Source organism: Brassica napus, chromosome C3 (assembly GCF_020379485.1).
Source record: "Brassica napus cultivar Da-Ae chromosome C3, Da-Ae, whole genome shotgun sequence".
In the NCBI taxonomy this organism is placed as follows: Eukaryota; Viridiplantae; Streptophyta; class Magnoliopsida; order Brassicales; family Brassicaceae; genus Brassica; species Brassica napus.
This window is the reverse complement of record NC_063446.1, coordinates 8,729,166-8,746,606: the sequence shown is the minus strand read 5'-3', so window position 1 is coordinate 8,746,606 and position 17,441 is coordinate 8,729,166. Positions and strand designations below refer to the sequence as shown.

General features: G+C 32.5%; 3 protein-coding genes and 1 pseudogene across 3 annotated transcripts; 2 read left to right on the top strand and 2 right to left on the bottom strand.

The window, feature by feature from the left end:
- Positions 1 to 490: 490 nt before the first annotated feature.
- Positions 491 to 2,984, bottom strand: LOC106386498 (replication protein A 70 kDa DNA-binding subunit C-like). The gene is made up of 11 exons (XM_013826333.2): positions 2,847 to 2,984; positions 2,483 to 2,750; positions 2,308 to 2,404; positions 2,057 to 2,181; positions 1,887 to 1,971; positions 1,666 to 1,801; positions 1,373 to 1,572; positions 1,175 to 1,298; positions 907 to 1,083; positions 765 to 818; positions 491 to 667 (listed from the first exon to the last, which is right to left on the bottom strand). Exons 1-11 carry the CDS (start codon positions 2,982 to 2,984, stop codon positions 491 to 493), a joined length of 1,581 nt encoding a protein of 526 aa, XP_013681787.1.
- A 3,008-nt stretch (positions 2,985 to 5,992) lies between these two features.
- LOC106387949 (protein DETOXIFICATION 50) lies at positions 5,993 to 7,825 on the top strand. Its single transcript, XM_013827893.3, has one exon. The coding sequence runs from the start codon at positions 6,069 to 6,071 to the stop codon at positions 7,599 to 7,601; it is 1,533 nt and encodes a 510-aa protein (XP_013683347.1). The 5' UTR covers positions 5,993 to 6,068; the 3' UTR covers positions 7,602 to 7,825.
- Positions 7,826 to 8,013: 188 nt separating this feature from the next.
- Positions 8,014 to 12,328, bottom strand: LOC106387103 (annotated as a pseudogene).
- A 4,254-nt stretch (positions 12,329 to 16,582) lies between these two features.
- On the top strand, positions 16,583 to 17,428 carry LOC106383855. The gene has a single exon (XM_013823909.1). The coding sequence runs from the start codon at positions 16,583 to 16,585 to the stop codon at positions 17,426 to 17,428; it is 846 nt and encodes a 281-aa protein (XP_013679363.1).
- The last annotated feature ends 13 nt before the right edge of the window (positions 17,429 to 17,441 follow it).

The window sequence follows — 17,441 nt, the reverse complement described above, 5'->3', positions numbered from 1 at the left end:
ACGGGTGCTTTACCTTCTGGTCAAGATATTGATTTAACAACTCCATTTAAATGTACTTATCAGAGGGACAATTTTTGGCGGAAAGGCAATGATGGACAGAAGAATTACTGTCCTTCCTTATGCAAATTACTTTCAGGTTAGTTCCAACTTCAACAACACGAATAGTTGTTTAAGAAAATATAGTGAACTTATGGCGAAATGGACAAATAACTGAAATATCCAGAAATGAGTGTATATGTTTTTTTTGTGTGTCATGGCCTGAACTTTTATTAGAACAATCGACAATGATAAAAGTGAAATCAGAGTCAAAGCACGAAAATATCATAAAACTGAGGCCTTCTATTAATAATAATGGTACCAACCATATGCCGTAAACAAAATTTGGAAACAAAAAACCGCATTAATTATAGAAAAAAACCATAAAAGGAAAAACACCAAAACATAAAAAAAAAAACTGAAGGCCTCTTAACACTTTTCCACGTGATTACTCCTAGCCACTTTTCTCACTCTTCTCCTTCTTAACTCGAACAGTGCATGCAGTTTTAGTAACCGAATTCCGATCAAACTCTTCCTCCAAGTTGACAACTGTTGACACTCTCCTTTTAGATGGAGTTAGCTCAGTTGGACTAACTTCCTCTGATGAACCACCAGATAACATGAGCGATCCCTGATAAAAAATTAACCCCGGTTATCTAACTGACAAATACAAAACTGCATACAACCTACTGATACATGTCCAACCTACTGATACAGGTCCCACGTACCTCTGGTGCTTCTGAAAGGGCAGAGGTTGATGGAGCTAAACAAAGCCTTGGCACCTAAATAAACAAAAAAGTAACTCAAACACTATTTAATCATTAGACAAGACAATATCGACAACATTATAAGTAACATCCGTTGAAATACCTTAGGGGACGCCGGCAGATCAAATTCAGAAATCATTTCAAGGTTGGTGACAATCTTCAACACTTTGTAGGTTTCATGCTTGTAGACATAATTCTCTCTTTCAATTTGAATCTTAAAGAGGTACGTCTTACCCACTAAGTTTTGGAGTTCAAGAGGTATAACATCTGGCCCATGAATCTATAAAATGTTAAGAGGAAAAACATTTACTGTAAATATCTGACAATTAATGCATGTAAATAAAAAATGGATTAAGCTCGAGATTAAGAACCTCATCACTAATAGGTCCAGTAAGCTCAATGCAAGGTTGATGAAGCAACTGTAATGCAAGGTTGTCAAACAAGAGAAATTTTGAATTTCCAGTATTGTCAAGCACAACCAAATGCAACTTGTACCTACATATAAAAAATGCAAGAGTAAATATAAGGAAAGAGAAACAATATACGAAAGGAATTCATAGATGTACAACCTTGGGAGAAGCTTAGGGTTGTAACATTTGCATTTGTTGCAATAGTAACTGAACATCAATTCGTTTTCATCTTCTCCATCATCAAGAGTGTCGTTAGGCACTTGCACAACCTTCTTTGAACAGACTTTGCAACTCAAATAGTACCAGCCCATATCAGAATCAATAGCTGCAATTGTGCACATGACAATACACTTCTCCACCTATCATGACAAACATCCAATAGTATAGTAAGAAGACCATTTTGTTCAAAACAAATGTAAACAAAATCTGTTTTTAAATATATATGTATATACCTGTCTAGATTCAGACAACTCAGCAATGGTCTTCCTGGGGGTGTGAACAAAAAAATCATCCTTGTCCGAAACACCAAGAACTTGGCCTACTGGCTTGGACTCCACGATAGCTAAACAAAGTTCATCTTTTGGTAACCTATCAAAAGTAATACAAAATAAAGTTTTGTAAGACATGGAAAGGATTATCATTATAATATATTCACACTCCCTTTATAACTTACTTAGATTTAAACTCTTCAACCTCAGTCATGTATGGATTCAAACTGACATCTGAAACATTATACGCATTTGAAATGCTACATTCATCTGCACAAAGATGGACATGAATTAGTAAAAAAGATAAACCATATACATAGCAGTATACAAAACAAACGACATTAAATATACGTACCTTTCCATACTTTTATCTTCACAAATCTCAACACACAAATTAGTGCTTCATCACGACGGGTCTGCATCGCATTACTCACATCAGAAGCAAAGCTTCCCCACAACACAAGTGGAAGACGAACATCCCTACGAAAAATAAAAAATATAATAGTTAAAATTGCAAAATAAATCAAAACGAAATCATATACACTCAAAATTGGTATGTACTAATCAATATAGAAAAGGGATCATGGTTTAGAATAATTGTCTTACTCAAGATCACGTAGTTCCAAAGTAATCTTCTGGGTATCTTTTCCATTCACCGACAACACATCAACTTGGCTAACTTCCACTACCTGGCCTATGACATCTGCAGAACGGGAGTTTATATTATAATTATAATCGTAGAATAATAGCTAGAACAAAACTGACAGAAATAATTACTTACCAACCAAATGATCCGAGTTGAGTGTACCATCAAGAATCTCACGGTAATTAACAGGTTGAAACCCATTAATAGCTCTTGGCAAATCCTCACAGATTTTGACACGGGTAGTCGCAAGGAAACTGATTTTGTAAAGATGATTTGTTGTTCTGTAGGAGCCACATGAGTGATTTAGTGAGAAGTTGATCATCATCTTTGTTTTCCCTTCAGCAAGAAAGGGATCGAACTGGTTAACCAATTCTTTCTTCACAGTTGCATGAATCTTATCACCCTGTATAAATATACACGACATTAAGAATAAGTACAAAATAAATATGGACATAACAGACCAAAAGAAACGATTAAATAGAGTTTTATAAAAACTCACATTAGCATCAATAAGAACCATCTCTATTGTTAAACCACCAGCAGCAGTAAACTGTTTCCAAAGGCGTATGATCTTCACCCTGATCTTCCACATTGATTTGAAGGGTTTCAGATAAGCAACTGGGTTAAAGCCGGCCATTAGAGAAGTCTGAAAGTTGTTACGGAGTATTTTTGGGTTTTAGAGATGAAGAGGAATGATGAAAGAAAAGCAGAGAACGGGTCACCTCTTTTATAGTCAAACCTAGAGATATTAAGCGGATCTAAATTTCCATATATAAATTAAGTCGAGCGCCATATGTAAATTAAGCATCTCTGTTATTAAGGAAATAATGTATTTTGTATATTGAGCTTACCGCATTGTAATAGATGTATGTACCATATTATTGACCCATTTAATGTCATGTAATAATGGAAAATTGAATGCGTTAACTTGGACAATACTCCAAGAAAAATAAATGCCACTAATAACAATTTATGAGTTATTAATGCTAAACGTGGACAATAAGGCTTATTGAGATCAATGCTTGTCACACGGAGGGAAAATTGCGTTTAGAAAGGACCAAAAAAACAAAGCATCCGCAGTCTAAGAAGGCTTTTATATTTATTACTGAAGCCCGATTGTATAAACTATAACAGAAAATAATTTGATTAGAAAATTCGAACACAAACATTATTAGACTTTAGAAAACGAAAAAATGACTATATGACAACGACAATAACTTATAAATGTAAATCAGACATGTTATAGATTGTACGTTAACTATGTTTAAGGTTGAAATCCAGAAACTTTCTTGATCCAGACAAAGAAATACTAAGAACATATACCATATAAACACGTATGGTAGTAACAAAGCATGCACGATAACTTTTATAAACTTGAAACTGTTATATGATTTTGTAAAGGTGACTTGGTTAGGCAGTTATTATAATTATATAGAGGATGCACGTTAGTTATTGCTTCCACGTTTTTAATTAGTAATGTTATGAAATGTGTAATTATGGTAAGGGAGGTTCAGTGTAACAAAAAATGTATTTTCTCTAGTAAGATCTAAGTTTTTTAATTAGAGACTCTGAGAAGCCCTGTGGAGCTGACACCTAAGCACTGATTACAAAGTCATAACTTAAAAATGTTTCTCCTTTAATATATAGGGGATGATATATTCTTTTGTCTACCACACTGACAGATAAAAACAGAATTTCTTACAATAAACCTATTGTGTTCGATCTTCAAAACTAGATTGGGTTTAATATTGGAAATAAATATGAAAACATATATATAAACATACCGCCATCTTATTCTATATCTACTTTTAAACCAAACAAAAAATATACCTGCTAATAATAATAATTATTATTATTAATAGACCCATTTCAAGATGTAGATGACATAAGTATCTTATTTTAAAATGATTTAGAAACCATATATTCCAAACTTTTAAAACCAGTAACTAAAATTTATTTAACAAAAAGATTAAGTTTTAGTTTATAAAACAGAATCTATGAAAATGTAATATAAATAGTTTTCTCAAAAATTTACTCCATTAATATGAATAGAAATATAAACGAATAAAAATGGTAATTTCAAATTACTAATGAAATTTATAGAAGTATTTTATTTTTGAAAAATTATTTTCAGTTTACTCATTTCTTGAATAACACATCTATCCATACTATTAAAACAGAAGTCATGATTTATCTCATGTTTGATTTTTTTATTTGGACCACCTTTTAAATGAAATTTGTATAAATATTTAAATTTTCTATTTAAAAAAAAACAAATTAAATATATATATAGATATTCTTATGTTTCCTCTGAAATTGCGTATGTAGAAAATATTTTCATGCCTTTTATTTACAATATAAATATATATTTCATTTTCATTAAAAATGTGGTGTTTGAAATGCTATATGCAACAATTAGTAATATGGTAAATATTGATATTATATACTTCTAATCATGCTAAAAATATATTTATATGAATAAAAATGATAATAACCACCCGCACAAGATCTAGTATAACTTAAATTAGAATTTTAAGAATTTATACATTAGGAAATAAATATTCATATAGTAATTTAGAAGTAACTTTTTGTACAAACTTTAATTTCATTAATTCAAATAGGCAATGCAAAAATAAATATAAATTAAAACATAAAACAGTAGACACTAAGATAGATAAATCTTCATGATTAAATGGAACAACAGATTTGAGACAGAACTTGAATGCATCAAAAAGCTTTACAGCAAAGCCAGAAAATGCAATATTAGTTACTTTATGTTGTGACGTTGGACACCAACCCCTTATCTACGATGATTTAGAAAACATCAGTATGCATCATTTGATATGAATAATTTTTGAAAAAAATAGTTCTTAATAATGTATAGGAATGTAGCAGCATAATGTTTTTTTTCTTGTCCCAAATTACAAGTTCTCTTCCTTTATTGCTTTTGGTCCCAAAACAAAATTCCCTTTTTTTCTCCAGTGTTGAACAGTATTTTGCTTGAACACTGTTTTCCTGGTCAACGTCCAACCAGCCAATCCCACTTAAGCATATTAACTAACTTCCATCTCTTAATTGATTAACATTTTCTTTGTACTACAACTCTTCCTGAATTCTCTTTCCGACAAAAAAAAAGTTACGATTAAATTAGAAACATCAACATAAGTACAAAGAAATGAAAGCAAAAAAAAAAAAAAAAACTATGGGACCAAAATTTGTGAAAAAAAAACTTCACAAAAGGTGTTACATTGCACCTTTTTATTTTTATTATTTATTCATACCTTTTTGAGTGGTCATATAACTCCAAACTCCATTTGGCTCTTGACTCTAATTCAACTGATGGGGCGCACCGCGTGTAAATTTGCGACTTTGAAAAGTTAGACATATATGAACATGAAATGATGTAGAGTGGAGAGAAGAAGTTTCTATTGAATAGGTTTACTTCCCACTCGTCTAGTGGTATGTTAAACATGAGAAATTGACCCGTCCCTTGTTCGGTTTGTTACTATGTTCCGTGTTATTTAAGTTAATATAATTCCAATCAAGCGTGTGTGAATAGATTTTGACTAAAAAAAAAAAAAAAAAAAAGTTCAAAACACAAATGATATTAAACACTTTTTCTCTACTATATAAAGCCAGCGGCTTAACACATATCTTCTTCACAACCAAAATCCTCCCTCTCTCTCTCTCTTCTCTCTCAGACATTTGACTAACAAACAGAATGTATAAATCAAGTTCTGTCAGAGATGAAGGTACAATACCTTTACTACAAAAGCTCTCTCCTCATGAAAAACTGCATTTAAATAAAAACTACTCTGCTCCTCTCACCCACTTCGCAAACGAAGCAATCTCAATAGCCAAAATCTCTCTCCCATTAGTCTTCACAGGTCTCCTCCTCTACTTCCGCTCCTTCGTCTCCCTGTTTTTCCTCGGCGGCCTCGGCCGCCCCACTCTCGCCGGAGGCTCCCTAGCACTCGCATTCGCCAACATAACCGGTTACTCCCTCTTCTCAGGTTTAACCATGGGCGTCGAATCAATCTGCTCTCAAGCCTTCGGCGCAAAACGCTATAACCTCGTCACAGCCACTATCCGGCGAGGAATCGTCCTCCTCCTCCTTACATCTCTCCCCGTTTCACTTCTTTGGATCAACATCGAGAAGATTCTTCAAATGCTGAAACAGGACGAGGATCTTGCCTCTGAAGCTCACATCTTTCTTCTTTACTCTGTTCCTGACCTCGTCGCTCAGTCTTTCTTACATCCATTGAGAGTTTACCTAAGGACGCAAGCAAAGACTCTTCCTTTATCAGTTTGCACGGCCGTCGCGAGTGTTCTACACTTGCCCATCACGTTTCTCTTTGTCTCGTATCTCGGGTTTGGTATTAAAGGTATCGCCTTGAGTGGGGTCTTGTCAAATTTCAACCTTGTCGTCTTTCTATTCATCTACATCCGTTTCGTGGAGCACAAGGTAAGTATCAACGAGGAGGTTTTAGTAGAGGAGGAGGTTGAAGATAGTATGAGAGAATGGAAGAAGCTGATTAGTCTCGCGGTACCGAGCTGTGTATCGGTTTGTCTCGAGTGGTGGTGCTATGAGATTATGATTCTGCTTTGTGGGTTTCTCATAAACCCTAAAGCAACCGTTGCTTCAATGGGGATACTCATTCAAATCACTTCTCTCGTCTACATTTTCCCTAGCTCTTTAAGCTTCGGTGTCTCGACACGTGTCGGGAACGAACTGGGCTCGGACCGACCAATGAGAGCGAGGAGAGCGGCCGTTGTCGGACTCGGTCTCAGCATCGCCCTTGGGTTCACTGCCCTCACTTTCACTGTCTCGGTCAGAAACATGTGGGCGAGGCTTTTCACGGACGATGAGGAGATCATTAAGTTGACTTCGATGGTACTGCCGATCGTTGGCCTTTGCGAGCTTGGGAACTGCCCTCAGACGACGGGCTGCGGCGTTCTTAGAGGGTCGGCGAGGCCGAGGATCGGAGCTAATGTGAATATGGCGGCGTTTTATGTGGTTGGGATGCCGGTGGGAATGGTTTTGGCGTTTTGGTTTGGGTTTGGATTCAAGGGACTTTGGCTAGGGATGCTCGCGGCGCAGATGTCGTGTGTGGGTGGTATGATGGTGGCGACGTGTGGGACTGATTGGGAACTGGAGGCGGTAAGGGCTAAGGAGCTCACGGCTGTGGATGGTGGAAGCAGCGGTGACTGCTTAGATGTGGAGGTTGGGAAGGTTGATAAATTAGGACGATGAGTCTTTACTCTTTAGGAATGATATAGAAGATTTGCTCTGTTTCATGACATTCTTTGGGATTAACTGATAACTTTGTTCTTTAATTGGATGGAAAGCATTCAATGATTATTAATGTAAGTTTTGTAGGATAATGATATGATCCCAGAGATTGGTTGTTACAGATTTGGTGTAAGCATGGTTTCAAAAGTTCAGGTCTTCAAATTTTGACCATACTGATTACTTAAGAGTTTGACTGTTTTTTTTTTACTTTGTTCTAAAACTATTTGCAAAATCATGTGTATAGCTGATTGCAGCGGTAAATATTTAATATCAATCTCTATAGATTTTTTAACTATTTTATAACGACGTTTAAAACAATTTTAAATAACAGAAAATTTCATTTGACATGGAGTGTGCAAAATGTTCCAACAGAAGCAATAGTTCATACTTATAAATTTTGTTTTCCGGTTTGGCTGATTAACTAAACTGTGTTACATAGTTTTATGTCGTGACTCAGTTACTGTTGTAAGAAAGCCATTTTAAAGTTTTTAAACTATATGTTCTGCAAATGCTGATTTTCTATTTGCTTTCTGATAAATTATTCATATTTTATTATTTCGTGTCAAAAAGCACGCTTAGCTCTTAAATTTTTTGTATGGTTGATAAGAGCATTTCTAACACCACTCTATTTTTTATTTAAAAATGAAATGAAATAGAGTATGGAATAAGAAATACTCAAATCCAACTGCATATCTCATTTTATAATAGAGTTTACTCCATAAATGAAGTAATTTATTTTTTTGTTCATTACTCTGTTATAGAATGAGATATGAAGTTGAGTTGAAGTAATTATATTATATTTTCTTTTTTACTCTATTTTAGAAAAAAAAATAGAGTTTTACATTGGAAATACTCTAAGAAATAAATACATTTTAATGATATAAATGGTCTACAATTCATTTAAATCTATTTCTATATACCACTATATATAATCAAATGGCGGAACGTTGTGGTCAAGTGAGACAAACTTTCTTTTTCTTTTTTTTTTAAGTGAGACAAACTTGGAACACCAATTCATTTCTAATTATTTATCTACAACACATTGTTTCTAGACAGCCATACGAACATGAATTCTTGCTTATGGTCCATTTGTTTATTCAGAGAAATGATCTATTCATACACTGGTCTTTTTGTAGACCTTTCCATACCTGAGATTTACGTTGAATCATCAAAGAAAAAACTTAACCACATATATTTAAAAAAATTAAACCATTCCAGACCCACATGAAGCCAGAAAAAATAGTCTCATTTTTTCTCGACTAAATTCTGAACAAGACGGGACTCTGAAAAAGACAAAAGCAATGTACAAACATAATGCCTTTCCCTTACTTGGGCGTAAGATGATCAGAACAGTGGAATTAAAAAACTAGAAAGTTATAGTAGCTTCTGATATCTACTTAAGTATACTATCGGAAATAGACTCCTCTGTTTTCGTTTTGTAAACTTAAAAATTACGAAAACCTCTGTCTTCAGAACGTATTATAGAATCTAAAAAAAAATTATTATAGAATCTCAAATGCTAATATAATATTAAGAATCAACTCAAAGATTTCAAATCCAAAATGTATTTTCCCGGAAAAATAAATTTTATTATTCGATTACAAGCTGACATGAGGCCGAAGCTTTGGACATAGATGTCACATCCTTCATTATAATCTGCCCATCATCCATGCACGTTGCTTGTAATCTGATCGTAGCAGTGGCTTCTCTCTCGTCTAGTGTTCCTCCATAGCCTGTCCATTGGATATTCTCGAGATGGAAGCTCAAGCATTTAGGAACAGAGCTAGGTTCCGAGCCTAAGCAGTATAGTTGATCCTCGGTATCTTCGGGATATGTCTAGGAAACATAAAAGGCATCGGATTAGATCAAGTTTCTTGAAACTGAAACAAACAAAAAAAAGTTCTTGAAACTGATTACAAAGACGGGACAAAAGTGTAACTTACGCGGCCTAGCTTGAGAGATTGTAAATTAGGAAAATATTTCAGAAAACTCAGAAGTAGATTAGAGCGAAAACTGTTGCAAACGTCTAGTTCAAGATGAAGAAGCTGGTTGAAGATTAAACTATCCGTTAGATCAAGAACCTATACACAAAAAAACAACAAAATTACGTAATCTTGAAATAAAATGATATCTTCAAAAAAATGAAACCGAGATTGCGGAAAAACTAAAAAGATTTTAAGGGTTTTACCATCGAAGGATATAAACATATCACAAGATGCTCAACGGAAGAAAGAACTCTCAGAAGATTTTCATTTTTGGACATATCAACTGATACATCTGCCTCCACCAGTTTAGGCATATCCTCAAGAAAGTTATAATAACCGCAGCGATCGAAGATCTTTAAGTAATTTAAACAAGGAGTGCTTATCTCGAGTCTTGGTTCATCAGAACCATAATAGGCAGGTTCTGAAGTAATGGATAATCTATGTAGGGGAGGGACTGATATTGTGAACAAAAAACGTCCACCACTACAAAGTCTTTGGAGGAAGAAATCTTCAAGAACAGGACAAGCCGATAAAAATCTTGTGAAAGATTCTTCGCATTGAAAATCCACACATGTGAGGGTGCAAAATTTTCAGGGAAGGGAAACAAACGGGAGAATCAACAACGTCTAGAACAATCTTGCCTTGAAGTTTCAAGAAAAAGAGTGTTTTGAAAACGTTGAGGTTATTTGGGAACTTGATGGGAGTGTAATAACCATAATAATAATTCAAATTGATTGTCATCTCTAGGAGATTGGAACCGATGTTTGGGAATAATAGAGTATCTATGGAATCAGAGTACTTCCCAAGTTTGAGATTTAGGGTTTTGAGAGCTTCATGTAACGGCAAGGACACGCCACAAAATAGGTCAAATCCAAGAGAACCAATGTAAGGACATGTTTCGTCATAAACTAGCATTGGCATCATCTTCCACACAGGTTTCCATCGTTTAGACAATAAGCTTGTGGACATTGCAGTTCTTACCGGAAGCAATGAGAGGATTCGTAAGAGCAAATCGTCAGGTAGGTGACTGATGCTATCTGGAGACGTAACCTCTTCACTTCCCAATCTTGCAGCTTTCATCGTTTGAGATCTGAAGGAGTAACCTAATATTTGGAGCGTAGAGGAAAGGAGAGGTATGAGACCTTAATTTTTGTCAAGGTTACTCCTCCTTGTCGCATATTATTTGTACTAGATCTTTTCTCCGCGCTACGCGCGGATTATGTTTTATTATATTTTATATTTAAAAATGATTTAGATTATTTTTCACTAAAATATTCATAAAATATGCAAAAAAATGTAATGACAGTAATTAGCGATGTTTGGTTGTGATTCTTTAGGTTGATGAATTTCACTTTATTTCTAACTATTGTGTATTTTACTGCATAATTATACACCTATGACTTTAGCTTCATTTCAGACAAATATATAAATATTTTTTATAAATGTATTCTATTTCAAAAATAGTTTACTATATGTTTGATAAATATTTGAATGATAATAGTTTTTGATAACTAATCAAATTCACTTAGCTAAATCTTTAAATCTTGAATCAATATCTTTTTTTTTTTAAATGAACTTACTTTTTACACTGTTATATATGGAAAATAAAGTAAAATTAGATCATTTTACTCTTAATTTTATTTTAGAATAAAAATATAAATTGAAGTTGAAAATGCTCTAAAACGGAAAGGAAACTTATTGCAGCGATTGAGTACCTAGGTTTGAAACTGAACCAATGGTTTTCTTAGAGTAGTTTGGTGAATCGTTACAAATATCTACATTTCTTCTTATGACTCATTGTTATGTTTCTCTACTCTTTTGTATCATATGGTTTTTTTAAGTACTATCAAAAACTGGTCTACGCTGCCCATTGTTTAAAAAAATATTATTATTATTATTATTATTATTATTATTATTATTCTGGTTAAACAAAATGAAATTAAATTTTCAATACAAAATTTCAACTGACACAATGTATGTAAAAACAATTGGTTACATTATTGTAAACCATATTTATAACTGAAGAAATACCTACTTTTCTAAAATACCTTGATGAAGTCTATTAAAATAAGAGAGTTGTTCTTTCTAGGTATTAGAGTGAATGTAACATCCCTTACTTATTCATAAACAACCTTAACAACTTCTATTTTTTTGCATATGAATTTTGGAGATGTGTTCCTTATACAGTGTATTTGCCTTATAACATCTGTCTGTACTGTTTGCTAAGTATATTGTTGATCTTATGACATTTTCAACTCTACTACATAATTTATTTCAAAATGAAATTTGGAGTAAGAAATGCTATAACTTATTCTATTTTTCATTTTATAATAGAGGAAACATGGATAACTTGATAAATAGAGTAATTATTTTATTTTTTGTTCATTACTTTATTTTCACTCTATTTTTAGAGCATGGTTGGAGTAAATTCAACTCCATTATAAAATTACTTTATTTAGAAACAAAAATGAAATTTTATATTGGAAATGTTCTTAAAGATATATGACGTGGAGTTAGCATATATTTATTACCACTGATATGTACTATAATATCTGTAAATTCATAAATTTTATTCATTTTGAAAATTTTTTCTTGTTTATATGCTTTTAAAATAAGAAATTTAACTCTAATCATTTCTCCATATTATTGTTTGGTTTTATGTTTATTACTATTTTTTGAATGACTAAACTGATAATAGTAATACATTTTTTTATCTAAGTAGATTAAGACCATTCCTAATTTATCGTTTTATTTGTGTGATTTTATATTGTTCTCATACGGTTTATGTGGGAATATAATTTAAATTTTGATAGAGTTACAGAAAATAGAGTGTATATCTTTCTTGTTTATTTTTTTTTGTACTGCATCCGTTTTTTTATTATTTGGAACTACCCCTTTTTTACCACCATTCTGTATTTTAAATTATATTCTTTTGACTAAATATTTTAAATTATATTACTGGATTGGAAAACGTTTTGGTATTATAGTAAATTGAATTTTTTTTCTTCACCATTTTTTTGAAGAGAAAAATAGTATTGAATTTTTTTTATTTAACAGATCTTAAAACTAAATATTAATAAAATTTAAAATTATATAATTTTTACTGGATACTTATATGTTTCACTTAATAATTTAATTTTTTTAAAATAACTTGTAAACTATTTGTGACTGAATTTATTAGGAAAATATTTTGGTATTAGAGTTAACTGAATTCTTTTTCTTCACTATTTTGTTTTGAAGAGAAAAATAGTGTTGAATTTTGTGATTTAATAGATCTTAAAATTAAATATTAATTAAATAAAAAATTATATAATTGTTAGTGGATACTTATGAGTTTCACTTAATAATTTGTTTTAAAAAAATAACTTGTAAACTATTTGTGCCTGAATTTAATCATCACAAATATACAATCAACTTATTCCGGAATTTATCTTAAAGTTTTTACTTGTATTACATTTTATTTCATAGTCGCTTGAACATAATTTGCATTATAGTATATAATTTAACTTCGGAAATTTAATAGTACAATAAAAACTCTTAATAATATTGGAACAATGATAATTTATTAATTTATAGAGTTATTAATTTAAAGAAATTTATATTTTTAGACTTGTATTTTAAAAATATATTATATTTAAAAGAAGGAATGAATGTTTTAATTTATAATAATATATATTAGTTAAAACTTTATAGATTTGAAGTTCATCAATATTTATGAGATTATTTGATACTACAGTAGACTCTCTATAAATTAATAAAAAAAAATTTGGTCCCGAGTTCGGCCGGTTCAAATATGACACAAATCGATAAAATAAAAAAATAATATGTTCTTAGAAAATCCTATATAAATATATGGTCCCATTAAAATCATAAATTAATAATATATCTATATATACATTTCATATAAGTACAAACCAAATATTATATTATTGATATTATATTCACAATAAAAATACTTCTATTTTTTCATAACATTTCAATATATTTTGATAATATTTAGTAAAATTATATCGGAAAACCACATATAAGTTATATAAAACATAAAAATATAAACCAAGTAATATAATAAAAAAATTTAAAGTCAAATTTCTAAAATTTTATTAATGTATATACGGTAGAATAAACATATTGTTTATTTTATAAATAAGAATATTCAAAAATTGTAAAAAATTGAAAAAAGAAATTTTTAGTAAATTAATATCTCTATAAATTAATAAAATTTCAAAGTCCCAATATTATTAATTTATAGATGTTGTACTGTACATTGTATGTATGTTGAATACATATGGAAGTATACAAATGAGTTTTTATATGTAATTCGATAAAGCTACACCAAAATATTGAAATGAAAAATAATAATTAGAGAAACAATTCATTTTGAGGATTAATAAATTACATACCTATTCAAATTGAATCCACTTTACATGTTTTCCTAAAAAGATCAATCCTTTTATTAAAAGGGTCCATTAAGCTATAAAACTACCAGTAATCTACGTATAATTCTGAAACGAAGAACTAAGTCACAACTTGCAAAACACTTCGAAGAGGAATTGACAAAGAACGCAGGAAAAACTTAAATAGGTCTTTACCAATCTCGAAAATCACTAAGAAAAAGAGGTTAAAAAGCAAGTAAAATCTTACCGACTAACGGCAAATTACGCCAATGAACATAATTCCAAAAACATAGTATAGTTACAAAATACAACTTTGGTTTCCTTAGTTCCTAAGCTGAAGCTTACTTCTGTAGCCGGACCCCTACAAACAATAATTGTCAAAACTAAATAAAGATAGAAGAAATAAATATGGATGATGGATAAAAATATTGGAGAAATATAGTTGCGCACCTTGTCATCGAATATGAATACACCTTGGGACTTATTTTGTCCATTCATCATTTAGCAGACAATTTAGATAGCACTGTTTAATTGCAGAGATTAATGTTCATATATAACCACTATTTATCAGAAAAAGATTATCATTTCAATACAGTATTTAAATAAATTAATAGTAAAGTATATAATATAGCTTAATACGCAATAATAGTAAGCAAATCTGCGTACGCAACTATATAAGTTGCTGGAATAAGGAGAGACACTTGCAGCCACAAGTTTAAGAGTCTGATCTCTTTCCAGTTTCATCCTTACCACCTGAGATCTCCGGTTCGGGTCCTCAGCGTACCAGAATGCATTCAGCGAGTAACCCAGCACGCCGATCCCACGCGCCCAAAATGGTTTATCCCCTTTGCCACTCGGAACCATCTCCTCTATAGCCTTACCTAACGTCTCTCTCTCAGAAGCGTAACCGCCGAAGTCCGATCGCACGCCCCAGTGTTCAGCCGAAACGTCAGCACTCAGCACTCTCTCGACTAACGAAGAAGACGCCGCACTCGCCATTACTCCAAATGCATTTCTGAAACACCCATTTCGATTCCGATTGACTGGTTCAAAAGCAATGTGTGGATGTGTGATATATGTTAAGGTTAAATCGAGGGGTTTGAGAAGATTAGGTCATACCTATTCTTCGATCAGAAGCAGGTGAAGGCCGATTAGCATCCCGACTTTAACAAAAGTGAATCAACTTGACAGGCGGCGACTTTGTCGAAGTAAACAGTCAGAGATCGACGATTTGGAGCATACTCTAAACGGCAGAAGATGAAGAAGAAGTAACAGATGGCTAGGTTGACTTACGCCGCTGTGATTAATTAATTTTGTATAATGATATGTATTTTGGGCTATAATGATGAGCCACGATAACACAGACAATCAGAAGCCCATAATAACTAAGTTGACCCGCGAAAATTTTGTGTTGACTAATTGCAGACTGACGTGGCCAAATGAAGCTTCATTATTGGCCAATTTTTTAAAGTGACGTGGACACCCTCACAATAGAGTATATTGCCCTTTTAGTATTGTGCTATTTATATGAAAATATGTTTAATAACAATAGTTTATTTTAACACTCATAATATTGATATTTTTACAAATTAAGTATAAGTTGATTTCTTTGCCCAAAAAGTTATGATTTATTTACATAAGATTTCATACAGATTTATTATCTTATCATTTAATGTCTTATTTTACACTGACCCATTTTAGACCAATGAAATTTATTAATTTATTGGTTTATTTATTTATTGAATATTCATTTATAGAATTCTACTGTATTTAACTTTCCATAATATTTAAGTCAATAAAATTAACTTAGTTTTGTATTTGTTAAGATATATTTACATATAGTTTGATAAAATATAGATATTATACTAAATTGGCTACTATTTTATACTAATTTGATGTGGATATTTTCTTATACTTTCAGTTATATTTTATGTTTTAACAATAGTAATGTAGATGCTTTACATATATGGTATGTATCGAAATGTTATTATCTCATTTTTAAAATCTTACTAATAAACAAAATCTTCATCATTAAGATTGTACATATCATATTTTTCACTAAGCCTTGTCATATTTAATTTCTTTTATGATAATGAATATGATAATGACAAGCAAATTTGAAAAAAAAAAAATTTCTTAGGTCCTTCTCCTACTTGCACGTTCAGAGCAATGGTATTAAAAACTATAACGCTATCGTTGCTTCTCATATTATCGTAGGAATCACATCATCCTAAAGAAACTCCCCTGTTTTCTTTTTGTCAACCAAAGGAGAAACGAAACATCTCCATTTTCAGAAATTCTATAAAATCACAAATGCTGATACAATATTACAATCCCAACATGGAGCATGGAGCGTGGTCTTTGGCATGTTGATGACTGTTTAATGTTTGTAGCAACATGGAATTCTAAGGAATCTTTATCTCTCCCAGAAATCACTTCGATTCCTCTGTGGGCTACTCTTAAAAACATTCCTGCTCAGCTTTATTCCATCTTTGCTTTAGAGTGGATTGCTTCAGGTTTGGGAGAACCGATGTTGTCCCACAAGCCGTGATTGGATCCTACTATGCTAGGAGAAGCAAAAGTTTTGGTGGAAATTGAGCTTGATAAGCCTTTTCCTCAAAAAGTCGCAGCATGGGATAAGCAAGGGAACTACTCCATGATCGATGTTGAATACACTTGGCTTCCTTCCAAGTGTGAGAAGTGTGGTCATCTTGGTCACAAGGCAAAGAGATGTTTGTCCACATCTCAACAAACTACTCCAGCAAAGGATCATGTATTGGTGGTTGTGGATGTTTCTGCATCTCCTACAAGCGTGGGTGCTTCATCTCCTAAGGTAAATGCTATCTCTCATCCGTCGATGGATCAGGTTAAAGCTGCTGATGAACCTAGTAGCTGCCAAGTGGATTCTTTTGTTAAATCTGCTGCTGTTGAGGTAGATTTTTCACCGGTAGTCTCAGGTTTCAACACAACTATTGTTTCATCTTCCCCTACGATTGACATGTCTTCATTGGCGTCAATCACGTTACTTGAGAACATGTGTACCTCTCCTTCAATTATCTGCATCAACGACACAATTGAGACTCCAACTCAGGAGCCTGCCCAACATCATTCAGCCACTACAACTTCTCCAGAATATACAAGCACCAGCAATGGAGCTTGTCTCGATGAACCTGACTTGGGTTCTAACAAATTTGCTTCTTTGCTCAATGTGGAGGAGGACGAAGAAGATATTCTAGAATTTGATAATGATTCAGAGCCGATGGATTACATGTCACCATTTGGGAAAAGAATCCTGCGAGAAAGGCCCGTAAAACCAACTACAAAGGCTAAGGAGATGCATTCGCAATCCACAAGCCGTGGACGGGGGAGTCGAGGCCGAAGCCGTGGGAATCGTGGTAGACGTGGCTAGAATTATCTCTGGT

Excerpts from the sequence above, each read along its gene's own strand:
- LOC106386498 (XM_013826333.2), bottom strand. The coding sequence starts at position 2,984 with ATGGCCGGCTTTAACCCAGTTGCTTATCTGAAACCCTTCAAATCAATG. Across the intron at positions 1,299-1,372 it reads AACCCTAAGCTTCTCCCAAG|GTACAAGTTGCATTTGGTTG; the intron begins GTTGTACATCTA and ends TTTTATATGTAG. Across the intron at positions 1,084-1,174 it reads CTGGACCTATTAGTGATGAG|ATTCATGGGCCAGATGTTAT; the intron begins GTTCTTAATCTC and ends AACATTTTATAG.
- LOC106387949 (XM_013827893.3), top strand. The coding sequence starts at position 6,069 with ATGTATAAATCAAGTTCTGTCAGAGATGAAGGTACAATACCTTTACTA.
- LOC106383855 (XM_013823909.1), top strand. The coding sequence starts at position 16,583 with ATGCTAGGAGAAGCAAAAGTTTTGGTGGAAATTGAGCTTGATAAGCCT.